The sequence below is a fragment of the Suncus etruscus genome, chromosome 3, assembly GCF_024139225.1.
Source record: "Suncus etruscus isolate mSunEtr1 chromosome 3, mSunEtr1.pri.cur, whole genome shotgun sequence".
Lineage (NCBI taxonomy): Eukaryota > Metazoa > Chordata > Mammalia > Eulipotyphla > Soricidae > Suncus > Suncus etruscus.
In genome coordinates, this window is record NC_064850.1 from 16,678,802 (window position 1) to 16,694,475 (window position 15,674).

The window sequence follows — 15,674 nt, forward strand, 5'->3', positions numbered from 1 at the left end:
CTGAGGCCACTGAGCTCATTAAGAGGATGCGGGCGAGATGAGCCCGAAAAACGCGACATGGGAGCTCAGTGAATAATTAAATCCCAGGTCATTTAAAAATGCAAACGCCTGGATGTCATAGCCTCAGACTCCGTGTGTGTGTGTGTGTGTGTGTGTGTGTGTGTGTGTGTGTGTGTGTGTGTGTGTGTCAGAGAGAGAGAGAGAGAGAGAGAGAGAGAGAGAGAGAGAGAGAGAGAGAGAACATGCATGTATGTGTGCGCACACGCACATGTTGGCTCAGGATGAAAGACTGGGAACCTGCGAGTCATATATGGATGATAATAAAACATGCCATATAAAAACCAGATTAAGACAGTTCTTCTTTGGGGAAATATACAAAGAGAGGAGCTGTCTGTTAGCTGTCGAGTTTGCAGGAGATACCATCTTTGGGAAGGCTGTGCTCTGCCAACAGACAGACTGCCCCCGGGGAAATCGTGGTGAAACCCCCGACAAGGCACATCCATCCGTCCATCCATCATGGGCTCTCTCTGACTCAGGAGCTTGCAGATAGAGTTATGGTGCAAAAGGGAGGGAGAAGCCAGACAATGGCCAATGGTCCTCTGACTACATTGGAAGTTGCTCCGGTTTTGCTTTCTGCTTTTTTTCCTTCTTTGAATCTGCCTCAAGTTTTTCGGTCCACATACAAACATGCCATTTTCTCTTCTCAGTGCTTATTATTTTGAGGATTTAAGCACATCTCATTTCCTTGGATTTAGCCATCAAGTTACACCAAGGAGCAAGGGTTTAAGAATCATTATTTCATTTATCCTAGCCCGACTCTCAGAATGCTGGGGAAGGAGACAGGAGGGTATTGCTGTGGCTCACCCCACAGGGGAGGAGTTTGGGGGGAACCAAAGCCCCGATTTCCTGAGAAGGTGGCGGGCCCCAGAATCCATCTGCTCATTCCTCAGGGGTGCCATTTTCTTGGCTGTGTGTGACTCCCTGCTTTGTGATTCATGAAGCTCAAAATAGATAATGCTCACAATGAAAACCCAGGGCTCAGGCAGTCTCCTGCAGGCCCTTGTTACTGCTGGTTTGAGAATCCCAGGATGGCCCGTGATAGACCACGTCTCCACTCCTTGCTACGCCTCCTCCCTATATCCCCCAGCTCACTATACAAGGAGCAGTCAGATATTGGGAGAAGAGATAAGCATTCCCCCCAAACCCTGGGGGACACACACAAGCACTGTCCAACGCAGAGGGCTCACCCAGAGACCCCATCCTACAGAGGCAGAAGAGGGTGTGTGCAAACAGCTGGCAGGAACACAGCTGAATGGAAAGTGCAAGAGGCCACAATGGGGTGAAATCTCAGCTATCGGACCCTGAGCCAGTGGTTTTTTAACTACAGGGCCATGAACCAGCCTCAGTGTACATTTACTGCCTCGTAACACATGAAACATCTGGGTGAAATTTTCATTTTATAACATTGGATTTTAAAATGCATACATAAAATACTACTCTTAATTTTTTTTTTTAATTTCTGCCTTAGCAGTCCATGAACCATTTCTCCCAGGGACACCTATCCAAAGGTATAAAGAAGTTGAGAACTGACACCTAAAAGCACACTCCTGACTTCCATCTCCTTCTTTACAGAGCTGGAAAAACAAACCCATTTCCCACTCTTGGCTTATCCCCAGTTCTGCTCTGTGGCTGTTGCTTATAGGGGTCCATCCTTGAGATTGCCTTTTGAGGGGAGACTTAAGCACATAACAAGTCAAACAAGACCATGGAGAGAAGTGTCTACTCTGCCAAATACCAGCACCCTTCTTTGCCCCTCCAGACCTTTCCTTTCCTCGCTCTTCTTCATAGATCTTCTTGCCAGATACTCTTGGGACACCTGAACAGCAATGAAAAATGGTTTTCCCATCTAGCCTGGGTCCAGACACATGGCAGCAAAGAAGCAAAGGTTGTAGCTGCAAAAATATTATGACTAGGTTCAAAGGCTGAGGATTGGCAGACGCGTTAGTACGGTGGGTAGAGTGCTTGCCTTGCATGCAAGTTCAATCCCTGGCTTCCTATATGATCACCTGAGCACCACCAGAAGTAATTCCTGAGTGCAGAGCCAGGCATAACCCCTCTGGGTGTGGACCCAAAAGTTTTTTAAAAAGATATCTAGGCCTATTTCAATTCTGGGTGGCCTTGTCATGCAGACCTGGAAATCTGTGTAGAACCACAATGACAGGAGGGCTGGCTCTCATCACTCACTGGGGAGATGATTAAGTACTTCCTATGTACTGGTCTCTGTTCTGAAGCTGAGAATATAAAGACCCAAATTCCACTCCTTGTTGAAGTTACATTTTAGCATGGCAGAAGCAATACATGAAACACAAGAGCCTGCCACTGACATCAGTGCTTTGGAGATAACCAGAGCAGAGTGCAGAAAGTGGATTTGGGGAGACAGTGAGGGAAATGTGATAAACCTGAGAAGGGAAGACAGAACTGCCTTAATAACTAGGACATAAACCTGAGGATGGTCAGAATGCTCCAGAGCAAGGCCCTACTGCTAGACCAGTCTGTGCAGACACAGAGTTGTAAGAGAGAGTAGGAGCCAGTTCATGGGGTCTTGAGAGCATCGTAGGCTGCTGTAGAATGTTGGCTTCTGCAACCAACAGGTAACCTTTGGGGGTTTTGACCACTAAGGGACTGGGAAATGCCTATAATGTCAACAGAATTCCTCTGAAAACAACCAACAAAGATCAACTAGGAGAGAAGACACTGTGAGTGAGGGGCTAAAGCAATAGCACAGCAGATAAGGCAATTGTTTGTCTTGCATGTTGTTAGGTTAAGTTTGATATCAGGCATCCCATATGGTTTCTCAAGCCTGTAGGGAGTAATTCCTGAGTACAAGGCCAGAAGTTACCCCTGTGCACAGCCAGATGTGGCCCCAAAACAAAACTATGGGTAAAATCTCATCAATAAACCCAGAGACATATGCATGACCCTAGGCACAGTAGGTACTGGGAAACTATCCCCAGCCCCCTGACCCTGAGAGAAGAATATACACACACAGTGGAGCAGGCCAGGAGAGAGGTTTAGGAGTGCACTATGCCAGAGAAAATGCAATGAGGAATGGTTCTTCAATACGAAAGTAGAATAGCACTTAAGTAGCTTAGGCCAAGACAAGAAGAAAGATTCAGCCATTTGGAAGGGTCCTAGCCAAGCAAACCAGGGCTCAATGGGAGCTGGTAAAAGCATGGAGAGGCCTTCTGAATTGAAGATTCCAGAGCCAGGTGCCAGGCATGTATCTCAGCAGAGAATATAGTAGATTTGGGCACTTCCAAAGACACTAAGGTAAACTGGGTTCCCATTCTAAGCCAGACAGCACCCACTCTTCCAGCTGAGCTATAAACTTCCTGCAACCAATAAGCCATTGGTGCTGAAACAGGACCAGCGTTCACCAAGGCATGTGCTCAGCCTGACATTGAGCTTGGCCAGGACAAGTCATGGTACCTCCATGCCCTCACCAAATCCTTCTGCTTCACACTTCCTGACAGGTATCAGAACTCACTAGAAAATGCTCAGAACAGCACTAGAAGTGAGCAGAACCATGTCAGACACTCAAGGATGGGATGATTGGGGAATTTCTCCCTCACATAGCCAGTGTGGAGAGAGGAGTCTGAGCTGAAACCCCAGCTTCATGGAGCCTACTTCTCCAACAGAGTAGAACTATTGGGCATTGAATCTGATGGCTTAACCCCACCCCCCAAATAAAAAACCAAGTTGGCAGTTTTGGATGATACCCCCAGGCCAGCCTGGCCCCACTGTGAAAGAAGCTGAGCCCTTTTCTGCAACCAAATATTGGGCCCCTTTCTCTCCTCTGTTCCTTAATAAATTTTCACTACCCATGTTCTATGTGGCAAGTCATGCTATGTTCAAGAGAAGACATATAAAGAATGAGGTGGGCCTTGCCCTCCAAGTGTTGGCCTTATGATGGAGAGTCTAATGGAGTGACAGAACCAGTGTTCATCCTCCCAGCCCATGCCCTGAGCACAATTCTGTAGGATCTGGCACCCAGCTTGCAAAGGAATCCCACTGCCCAGGCCACTCCCAGCTGTCTCCCATTTCCTCTGCCTACCAAACTCGCAAGGCCCTATGGCATGCCAGCGGTACCAAGTTAGCCCCAGTGGTGTCCCTCCAGCCCCCAGATCTGCCAGGACAGTCAAAAGGGCATTAAAAAGTCATAGTGTGAAACAGGGTGGGATGGAGGGATGGGGAATTTGGAATGGCTTGCAATGCTCTCTCCCCAGCTCTCCTACCCAGGAGGGCCCCAGCCGATGGGCTGCCTTTGCGGGCCTCTAGGATGGATGGCTGCAGGCTCTGACACTGCAGGAAAGAGATAAATGACTGGTCATTTCCCCCTGATGCACTTGAAGGCATCCATTCTCCCAGCGTCCCCCAGCTCAGGCAACCCCCCGTGCAGGCAGATAAGCCCTGACAGATGGGGGTGGGAGCGGAGTGTCCTTCCCCCTCGGAAGGACACACCAGACTCCTCTGCAGGCCGGGAGAAGGTCACGTCGTCCATTGGCTTACACCTGGAGGGGGGCTCCTCGGGTCCCTTCCTTTGCCTTCCCCCATTGCGTTCACCCCCACCCGGCTCATCCCTGCTGAGGAGCACTGGGGAGAGGGGGAGAGGGAGCCTGCTGACAGGCTCATCAATCTTAGGCTACATGCTTGGCACATCGGCTGCCTTTAAGTTGTTCCCGGACTGGGAGGGTGCTGGAGGAGTCGGGACTGTCTTGAGGAGAAGAGAAATCACACTGAACATCAGAGAGCAAATGGTGGGGGAAGCCTGGAGACTATTAAAATGTGGGCCATGTACAAAAGCAGTAGGGAACTAATTAAGATGCAGGGTTTTCAAAAGCTGGGGAAGTTGGCCACAGCCTGCTCCCATCTGTAGAGTTCTGGCAGCTCCGAGTGGCAGGGCCGGCACCCTCAGCGGCCGAAACCCGCCTCTCTGCAGCCCAAGTAGACAAGACTTGGGCCCCATTCCCCAAACCAGTTCCTCGGGGTGGCATCCTGCTGAGGATCCCTAAGACATGCATGTAATCTGGTGATGACACCCCTGGCTTTGGGGCACCATGGATTCCTCCAGACTTCCTTCCTATCCAGTGTTCATGTTCCCTCCACAGTGTGTGGCACAGGGTGGTGATTGCCCTGTTCATTCATCCCCTGTTATTGAGTGGCAGCCAGAAGCAAGAGCGAGAGGGAGAGACAGAGAAAGTTCCAGAATTCAAATATTGGCTGACTTTCCTCCTGTCACCCTTGGAATAGGAAAAGGTAGCTAAGAGCTGTGCCACTAACCTAAGTGTCCCGGGGCAGAAGGAATTAAAAAGGTATATATTCAGGTACAGGCACATTCAGAAACACTGTTTGGTCCGAGAGTTCAGGAGGAATGGGCATCTTAGGCCTTGAAGCCAAATGGCACCAGTTCCAATGGTTTAGCCCTCAGTCCCACCCCTTAGCTTCTGCCCCAAAGGCTCCTGGGAAATTAACTTCTTAATTCGGTGCTGTAGTCTCCCAGCTTCTAAAGTGTAAAGAAAGGGCACTAAAAGATCTGAATTGGAAGATGCTAAGTTGATCTCGGGAGACTCTCTGAATACTTTATCCAGAAGAACACAAGCAAAAGTTTATTCCTGGTCTTTTTTTCTGATTTTCATTCTCCAAAAGAGGCAATGTTAACGGTCTCTTTGGATTCAACTGGCTGTGACCAACATCTGCCCTACTCAGGACTTTCTGCTGGATATTTGATATCCTCCCTTTTCTCCTGCCAGTTCAGCTCCCCCTTTATTTAGACAGAGCTCCATTCTGGGGGAAATGGTCCAGAGAGACCCACTCTGGCCTCTGACACAAGAGCCAGGGTGGGAGCAGGGAGTACAGAGGAACCATCTTCTGCCTGAGCATCCATAGTACTTAAATTGTGGAGAGTGCATCCCAAAGCACCTTGCGAGCCATGGGGAATACTACAGCCCCTTGTAAGCTAGTGGAGAGTAATAATTTTGTGTCTGTTGTCCTTTAGATGCCCATGCAAAAAGAAGGTTAAATGATGTTCATTCAAGACTGATGGGAGAGGTAAGACTGGGTGTGAGAAACAAGATTAGAGGCAGGAGGAGTGTGTTCAGTCCCATTCCACCCAACACAGATGTGGCTTTCTTTCCTGCAGCAAGTAGAGGCACATGGTTGGAGGAAATCTTCCCCAGTGAAGGAGAAGAGTTGAAGAGAGCAGGGCTGGGTCCGTGATATCAAGTGGGTGCCTGGGCCCAAGAACAAAAAAACATAAGAAGCTACTACCACCATTCCACTTCCTGGTCCTTATGCTGCTGTGCACACTCAACCCAAATCAGCTCTGTCCTTTGGGGTGCTAAATCAGTGGGAGGAGCTGCTGATCCCCATTCAGACCTTCTTCAAGGAGGGCCCATCAAGACCCCTGAGGTTACACTTCTTCCCCCTCACCTTGACCTATTTCCTGCCAAAGCCCACTGCTCTGCAGACCTGGGGTCAAAGACATCTCTTGGCCACATGATACCCTACCAGCCATAGCCCCACCTGGACTCGGGGAGATGAGGAGGACAAGCTGGGTTTAGATGAGACAAATTGCTTGTGATATCTCCTGACTGTCCCGGGAAAGGTCTGTGGAAGGGTCTAATGTGGTAGGAAATTTATGTCTTGAGACAATGGGCTCCAGATCAGTTCCCGGTCTTCCACAATTCAAGGAAATGTCACCTCCCCCTAAAAGATGCTGATGCTGATGACAGAGCCCAAGGGAAGTCCTACGAGACAGAACTATATTTCTGGAGCCTGCCATCAATGCACATCTGTCTGTTTCCATCCTTTGTTGTTGTTCCTATATACATCACAGCAAATGAGCTCAGATATGGCAAGGATATTTTATTTGCAGAAAACAGCCCTCGCAGTAAAACTTCAAATTAATCACCAAATAAATTAATGATTTTTAAAATAAAAGGAGGGAAGGTCTATATCCATGCCTTTTCTGTGCCTGTATAATCCCTCTTATCCTTTTTTTTTAATTAGGCATTATTATTTACAAAGCTGTTAATAACATTTTTAGGATTTCTATATTCTCTTCTCAACCCTACTACCAATATCATCATCCCTTCACCAATGACCCAAGTTTCCCTCCCTCTCCGTACACTGCTTCCTTAGAAACTCACTTTCTAAAGAAATGTAATTATTATGATTTAGGTCACATGTTTACAGTAGTGTCAACTCTTATGATGTACAGCTACCTCTCCTCTAACCCACTAAAATCCCCAACAGCCTTGATCAAAACTCTTATGTTATCACCAGTCTGCCTCCTCATCCCCTCCCCTTCTTCCTTAGCTTTCTCATTTCTATAATCCAGGACCAAGTGTTTGCCATCACTTCAGACCTTCTACTTACTCTTCATAAACTATTTCTTCTTCTTCTTCTTTTTGCTTTTTTGGCTACACCCTGTGACACTCAGGGGTTACTCCTGGCTATGCACTGTGAAATCACTCCTGGCTTGGGGGATCATATGGGACATCGGGAGATTAAGCTGCAGTCTGTCCTAGGTTAGTGCATGCAAGGCAAACACCCTACCACTTGTGCCACTGCTCTGGCCCCCATACACTATTTCTTTTTTTTGGGGGGGGGGCCCACACCCAGTGATGCTCAGGGGTTACTCCTGGCTTTGCGCTCAGAAATCACTCCTGGCTTGGGGGACCATATGGGATGCTGGGGGATTGAACTGCAGTCCATCCTAGGCTAGCGCCGGCAAAGCAGATACCACCATTTGTGCCACCGCACCAGCCCCCATAAACTATTTCTTAAAGAATCTACAAACACTAGTACCATCAGTGGCCTCTATACTCAAGGTCTTCCTTATTACTTTTCAATATACTCTTTTTATCTTCTGAGTGTCAAAACAAGTATTATCTACTAAAAATTTTAAAAATCGGTTTCAATTTTTATTAAAAGGGTAAAAAGAACAAATACTATTATGCATGGTCCCTTAGGTTCTCATGAGAGACCTACAAGATGTGCTCAGAATTCAAGTTCCATTGTGTGTGTCATAGGAGAGGAAATCTGCCCAGGTTTCAGGACCCCAGTGTAGAACCCCAGAGGCAGACAACTGAGTCATTCCCTCCCTCAAAGTATACAGAGCTGGTCCTACACTCTCTACTGCATCTTCAGCAAAGTGGGAAAGAACAAAAGAGGGCCAGGGGAAGCCCAAGCAAGGGTTCTCTTGTTTCTCTTTCATGCCATTTCCAAGAGACCAAAACAAGTTGCTCTGGAATAATGAGCAGAGAAGCAAGGCCCCCATAATGGATTATTCCTTTTAACCAATATTTTTTGTGTAATGAAGTACAAATGATGTGGAGGTATTAGTGCTGACTTGTAGCCCAGTCACTGGAAGTCTTCTAGACCAGTATTTCTCAAAATTCAACTTGACTTTGGTTTGTGTTTCACAAACACTAAAAATAACAACAACAATATGACTTAAGTGGGGGGGGGTCAATGGAATTTATCAAAATACAAATGCTAACGAAGTGGGTCTAGAATGAAGCCCCAGAATCTGCATCCCTACCAATTTTGGGGGGGCCGGGGGCCACAGCCAGTGACACTCAGAGATTATTCCTGGTTCTGTACACAGAAATCTCTCCTGCCTTGGGGGACCATATGGGACACCAGTGGATCAAACCACAGTCCATTCTAGGTTAGCCGTGTGCAAGGCAAATGTCCTACCACTATGCCACTGCTTCAGCCTCCCCTACCAAATTTTTAAATGATCTCTTAGAGCACAGTCCTCAGTGGCTTACCACTTACCACTAGCCTTAGAGGGCAACTGTGCACCTGACATATGTGATATGTGGTTCATCACAAGTTGAGCTTAACATGCAAAATGGATGCCCCCATGCACTTCCGACCAAATGTGGGTCCAAAACAAAACCTAGGGCTGTAGTTTTCTCTGAGTGATCCAGGTCTCCTCTAGACTATCTGAGCAGAGTGAATGGAGCAGTCTGTTATCACCTGGAGGGCTTGCAAGAGTGTGTAAATTGTGCAATGAAGAAATTGGCTAAAAGCCCACTGACAAACCTGTAACAGATTTCCCTGTACAAGAGCTTCTTACACAAGTAATGTGAGGGTTGAAGTTGGCCATCAATGCCAACTTAACCCATGGGAACTGTGGCTGAGAAATCTTCAGCCTACGAGAGATTCATGTAGAAAAGCAGAGGTAGGCGGGTCTGAACCAAAGTGGTGACAATGGGAGGGAGCCTGCGAGCCAGGCACTTGTCCCTAATGACTTGCTCCCCAGCCCAGGCAACCTAAAGCAGGCTTTTCTATGAGTGAAGAGCCTGGGCTTGCTGCCACCAGACACAGATTTGAAGATATCTCAGGAGAGCTGTAACCAATCAGTCATAAAGAAAACCAGCCCTTCCTTCTATGTGCCACAAAGGCATCAACTTCACCAAGAGGCAAATTCTGAGCCCAAAGTCTTCCACATCCAAGTCTCAAATGGACCCTGTTTCCAAGTTGATTCTTTTCAGTTGAGATGTCCAGAGGTTCAGACCCAGGTAGGAGCAAAGGGGACACAGTCTCTGCCCCTTTGAACAAACTCCTGGGTCAAGTTTCTCCCCCTGGAGACAAGAGAGTGGTTGTACTTTCAACTCTGGTAGGAAAGAATTCCATATTGGGCTGGCCACTGATCTCCCTCCTAAGGATAGTGGAGAGAGAGATAAGGGGAGAAACAGGCAAGGGACAGAAAATAGAGAAGGTCAGGGTCAAACCCTTGGGCATGCTCATGACCCTGGACCAAAAAAGCCAGCAACCTTATCCAATACCAGTTCCTGCCCACCTCTCCCAGCAGGGCCCCACTAACTCCAGAGGGAACTGACCAGGTTTTATTTCCAGCAGCCGAAGCTTTGTGTCCTCAGGTGGGTGCAATCGTCTCTTCTTCCTCCAGCAGCGAGCAGGGTAGGTGTACAGCTGGCCCGGGGCAAGGCCTGTGGACAGACAGAGTCAAGGTTAAAACCTGAGGCTGCACAGGCCTTTGGGTCTGAGGAGGAGAAAGCCTGGAGCAGTGAGATATTGGGCACCCCATCGGGTGTGCTTGGAGCTGAAGCTGAATCTAGATCACTGACTCTGGACTCTCACATTGTCTGCTCCACTGGGCTGTCTCGATGAAACCATGTCTCTCCTCTGCCCTGCCTGTTCTGCATCTGCAAACATAGTCTGCAAATATGGGGGACCCTACTAGACTCAGCTATACAGCCCCATTTCTCAGGCAGAGCTGGGGGTTGGAGGGCAGGTTGTGGTGGTAGATTCCCTTCAAGGGCAGTGATAGAAGTTACTCTACCTCCCTCTAGATGCCTGGACCAAGAAGCATTTCACAGAAACAGGATTGCACAAGGTACAACTCTACAAAGCATCAGGAGGTTTGCTACACGATCCCCTGCAGAGCGGAGTCCCCACCACATCATCACCACTACCAGCACTACCAGGAGTAGCCCCTGTACACTTTAACCAAATGTGGGTCCAAAATCAAAACCAAAATTAAGATGTTAGATAAGACTCAGAAATTCTCCCACCAAGGGACCAGAGCAATAGCACAGTGGTAGGGCATTTGTCTTGGATGCGGCTGACCCAGGACATACCTGGGTTCCATCTCTGACATCCCATAGGGTCCCCCAAGCCAGGAGCAATTTCTAAGCGCATACCCAGGAGTAACCCCTGAGCATCATCGGGTGTGGCCCAAAAACAAACAAAAAAATTCTCTCACCTAATGTGGAATGTATAGAGAAAACATCACATTCTGAAGTATCTTTGAATAACTATACCTCTATAATTTGCAACCCAAAACAAATTATTGAAAAGAAAATATTGATAAAAGCTTAAGAAATTGTGCATCAAATGAAGCTGCCACTGAAAATTACTTCCGCAAAACAAAATCATTACAAAGAAAGTGAATCAAGGAGATAATCTACTCCTGACTTCCTTCACCCCATTAGTAGCCAGTAGTTTGCTGATATCTAAGGGATACCTGAGCATCCTTCTACAGGAACCACGTATGGGATGTGGGACTCTACCACTGAGCCTACCTCCCTGATTTATTCTGCACATTTCCTGGATCTTACAAGAACAGCGTGGAGAGGTTCTGGGCTGGTCTTCTGGTTATGGGCCTGATTGATTGCCAAAAGGCCTGTGTTTTGAGCTACCTTTGAAAGATCCACACCTGGGCCAGAGCGGTGGCACAAGCCTAGGCTGGACCACAGTACGATCACCCAGTGTCCTATATGGTTCCCCAAGCCAGGAGGGATTTCTGAGCACATAGCCAGGAGTAACCCCTGAGCATCACCGGGTATGGCCCAAAAGCAAAAAAAGATCCACACCAGAAATATCTGGGTCTTAAGCACTCCAGGAGGAATCATCTTTTTTATCAGACTAGGCTCTCATGATCTTGTGACACAGAGACAACAACCAAGGGCTTAGGAGGACATGGTTCCTATCTGGGACCAACAGTTAGTCACAGATGCATTGGTGGAGGTTGAGGAGAGAAGAGGATCTGACACCAGGGAAGCAATGTGGAACCTCAAAATAGTTCCCTCATGCACCAACCAGCCAGACAACTAACCCGTTAGAGTAAATGTCCAATAGGGACAAAGATTTCATCTTGAAGTCCTGAAAATTCTCTGAAAATCCTCTGAACCAAACTATGCCTGACACTAGAATAGAGCAGAAAGATGGGATGGTGGATAGGCAACATGCCTTTTTGCCATGTGCCAGGTCCAGGTTCAAACACCACCACTGCAAGGTCCCCTGAGCATCACTGGGTGCAGCCTTGGGACACCCAAAAATTACCATGGTGTCTTGGGTATCCCTAGTACCACAGGGCCTGAACAGTACCCCATTTAAAAAAAATGAATGTGGTTCAGCTTCATTTTTATTGTTGATAACTGTTAAATAAACCTCACCTAGAGAGACCACTGTCTAGACCTTGGGCACAGGGTTCAGAAAACTCAGGGCCCTGTTCTCATCTGCTCTCTCTCTTTCCTGGGAATCTTTTGGTTAAGAGGAAACTGTCAGGGCTGGAGAGATAGCATGAAGGTAGGGCATTTCCCTTGCATGCAGAAGGATGGCGATTCAAATCCTGGCATCCCATATGGTCCCCACAGCCTGCCGCGGTCAATTTCTGAGCATAGAGCCAGGAGTAACCCCTGAGCACTGCCGGGTGTGATCCAAAAACCAAAAAAAAAAAAAAAGGAAACTGTCTTCATATGTGCCTTTGTAAGAAAAAAATCAACACATTGCATTGCTCTAGCTATACATTTTTCATTTCTATTTGGTTCTCCAGTTCCAATGTTTGGGTCTACCACAGAGGCAACTATTCCAGCATGAAAGGAGCCTAACTTTTCTGATTCTCTTCATGTGCCAGCTTTCATTGTTAATCACTCAGCTGCTCCCAGGGCTAGCAAGTTGGATGTGCTGACCCAACCCCCTTTGATGCCTAAGGGTGACAAAGCCTCAGGTATCAGAATAAAAAAAATCTCTGGTTTTATTAACTGAAAATGTGTCATTGGTAACTTTATTTTTTCTCATATCTTTACTTAAAAACCATGATTACAAACATGTTTGTAGTTGGGTTTCAGTTACATATATGTGTGTATATATACATATATATATAAACCCTTACCAGTGCAACATTCCCACCACCAATGCCCTCCATCTCCCTCCTCTCCCACCCCTTGCCTGCATTCAAGACAGACATTCTATTTCTCTCACTCACTTTACTCACTACCATTGTCATGGTAGTTGTCGTGTAGTCATTTCTCCAACTGCACTCACCACTCTTTGCGACAAGCTTAATATCATGGGCTGGACCTTCCAGCCCTCATCTCTATTATCTCTATGTATTATTACAATAATATTTTTCACTTTTCTTAAAACCCACAGATGAAAGAGACTATTCTGTGCCTATCTCTCTCCTTCTGACTTATTTCACTCAGCATAATAGATTCCATGTCCATCCATGTATAGGAAAATTTCGTTACCTCAACTCTCCTGACGGCTGCATAATATTCCATTGTGTAATCATTGGTAACTTTAATGTTTCTGCAAATCACTTGGGACATGAAGTTCTAAGCTCAGAAATCATGGAAGATGATGTCTGTAGTTGAGTTCTAAAAGACTGAATGAATTCCCAAAAGTAAGCTTGCTTGCTATTCTATGGCCTCTCCTGGAAGAAAGGCATCACTAAGAATTCCCTATTTGATGTGGTCCCTTTAAGCACATCAAAGCACATTGAGTCTAGATCCCCTCTCAGTGTTCAGGGAAACTTTTGGTATTCCCCAGGATCTCAGAGAAGGTCAAATATGAGGGTTATTTGATATTTCTTATATCCTGTTATAATCCCCAACAATCATTACTCATTTGGAGTTAGTATTCTTAATTCAGTTTGAAATAAAGTATAACTTTTGTTTGTGTCCTTGTTTATTTGTGTTTGGTTAAGGGGACATACTGGATGGTGATCAGGGCTTACTCCTGGCTCTGCACTTAGGGATCATTGCTGGTGTTACTCAGCGGATCACATGTGGTGCCAGGATCACAGCTGTGTTGGGTACATGCAAGGAAAGCACCTTAATCCTTACACTATTTCTTTGGTCCTAAAAATAAATTTTTTTTTTTTTTTTTTTTTTTTTTTTTGGTTTTTGGGCCACACCCGGTGACGCTCAGGGGTTACTCCTGGCTATGTGCTCAGAAGTTGCTCCTGGCTTGGGGGACCATATGGGACACCGGGGATCGAACTGCGGTCCGTCCAAGGCTAGCGCAGGCAAGGCAGGCACCTTACCTTTAGCGCCACCGCCCGGCCCCCTAAAAATAAATTTTTAATAATACCAATTTCCCAAACCCATACCAGCCTTACTCATTTCAAGTGTATAAGTGGTGAGATGAGAAATCTGGGCAACCATTTTATTAAAATCTTTGCAGATCCTGAGAACCTCAGAATCTTTAAGCAGTATCTATCTAGTAATTCCCTGGATATTCTCTCTTACTTAATAACTTACTTACTTACTAACCTGATTTAGTAACCCTTTTTTGCTGGTTTCTAAATTCCCTGTGTTTCTTCAGGGCAGTGTCATTAATGGCCTGATTACTGTACTGTCTCCCTTAGTTGTTGTATAAGATCAAGAATAGTAGGAACCATATCTATTTGTATTTCCCCAAAGCCAACACAACGTTCATCAGGTGTGTTAGAAAATTCAACCACAAGAGATCCTAAATTGAAATGCAGGAGAGAATGACAAGGAGCCCTGAGACTCCAGGAGACTCCAGCACCCACATTCAAACCTCCCAAGATGGACGATAAAAGTTGAGCTCTGAGCTGGGTCCCACATCCACCATATCCACTCCAGCATGGCAGTCTCTGTGCCTTTGGTACCTTCTTGCCCTCTGATTTCTTCCCGAGACTATGCTATCTGACCCACAACCACTGATCCAGCATTCTCTGAAAGTCTGAGTATTAAGATTCAAATTTGTTGGGCCAGAGAGATAAAACAATGGGAATGGTTTTGCCTTCCCATGGTACCCTGCCTGGGTTCCATTCCTGGCCCCACATATTTTCCTTCAACCACCAGCAGGAATGATCCCTGAGCAGAAAGCCAGGAGTAAGCCTTGAGCACTGCCAGGTGTGGTCCAAAATCAAGAAGAAATTAAAAAAAAAAAAAAAAAGACAGCCTTGCCCACAGCTATCCTGGTGTTCTATCCTCACTGGGCAAGAGTCTCTGTCAGCCATAGGAAGGCAGTCTGGAGTACCACTCAGTCTCCTCCAAGAGTCCATGGAATGAGTAGTTTGAATGTCTAGCTAGAATAGGAGCCAATTCTCATTTCATTGTTTAACTTTCTCTTATGACTTGGAGAAGCTCCACAGCTTGGACAAAGAGTCCATGAGTTCCAGTCCCCATCCCCTGCCAGCTAGGAAATGTAACACATTTCCAAACCAATCTCCTACTGTGTAAGATAAGGTAGAAAAACCTTACTGGGATGGCCCTGGGGATCACTTACACCCAAGAAGAGGCTCTTTTGAACCCTGAGTCCTTGTTCAAGTATTCATGATGAATTCTCACACATCTGCTGACTTACCCATGTGGTAAACCCAGACCCCCAGCCTACACATCCCTGCTATCTGCTTCTTCCTCTGGCCATGAAGATGGACTTAGCTTCCCTTTAAAGTCCCCTTTCATCATCCACCTGATCTCACCAGCACTTGGCCCCAGCAGCTCTCTCTGGACTCCTACCCCTCTGCCTTGCACCGCTCCCTAGGCTGACAGGCACCAGGGTATCTTTATAGGGCCAACACATACAGACAGCCCTGGAGCTCCACTTATAGACGGACGAGTGGAGCCCCAGAGAGTTATGTTGTTTATCTCATTAGAACAGAAGGCACATAACTTAAAGCTCTCTCGTGCGTGGGGGGTGGGGGAGGAAGAAGTAGGGGGAGGAGGAGAGAGTCACAGCTGCAGCCACAGAAATGAAGCTCCGAGAGTCAGCTAGAGGGACTGGAGGAGGGGAGAGGAGAGGCAGAAGACAAGAGTGATTCCCAGGACCCAAGGTCCCACAGCCCACCTCTGCTCACATACCCATAGGGCAGCGTCTTTCTT

At 46.8% G+C, this 15,674-nt stretch overlaps 1 protein-coding gene across 1 annotated transcript in view; it reads right to left on the minus strand.

Moving 5' to 3' along the window:
• Nucleotides 1–15,674, minus strand: part of DPF3 (double PHD fingers 3) — a 298,015-nt gene that overhangs the window by 134,836 nt on the left and 147,505 nt on the right. The window contains exon 3 of the mRNA XM_049770448.1: nt 9,915–10,022. Coding sequence (XP_049626405.1) covers nt 9,915–10,022 — 108 coding nt within the window. The remainder of the gene's footprint in view (nt 1–9,914; nt 10,023–15,674) is intronic.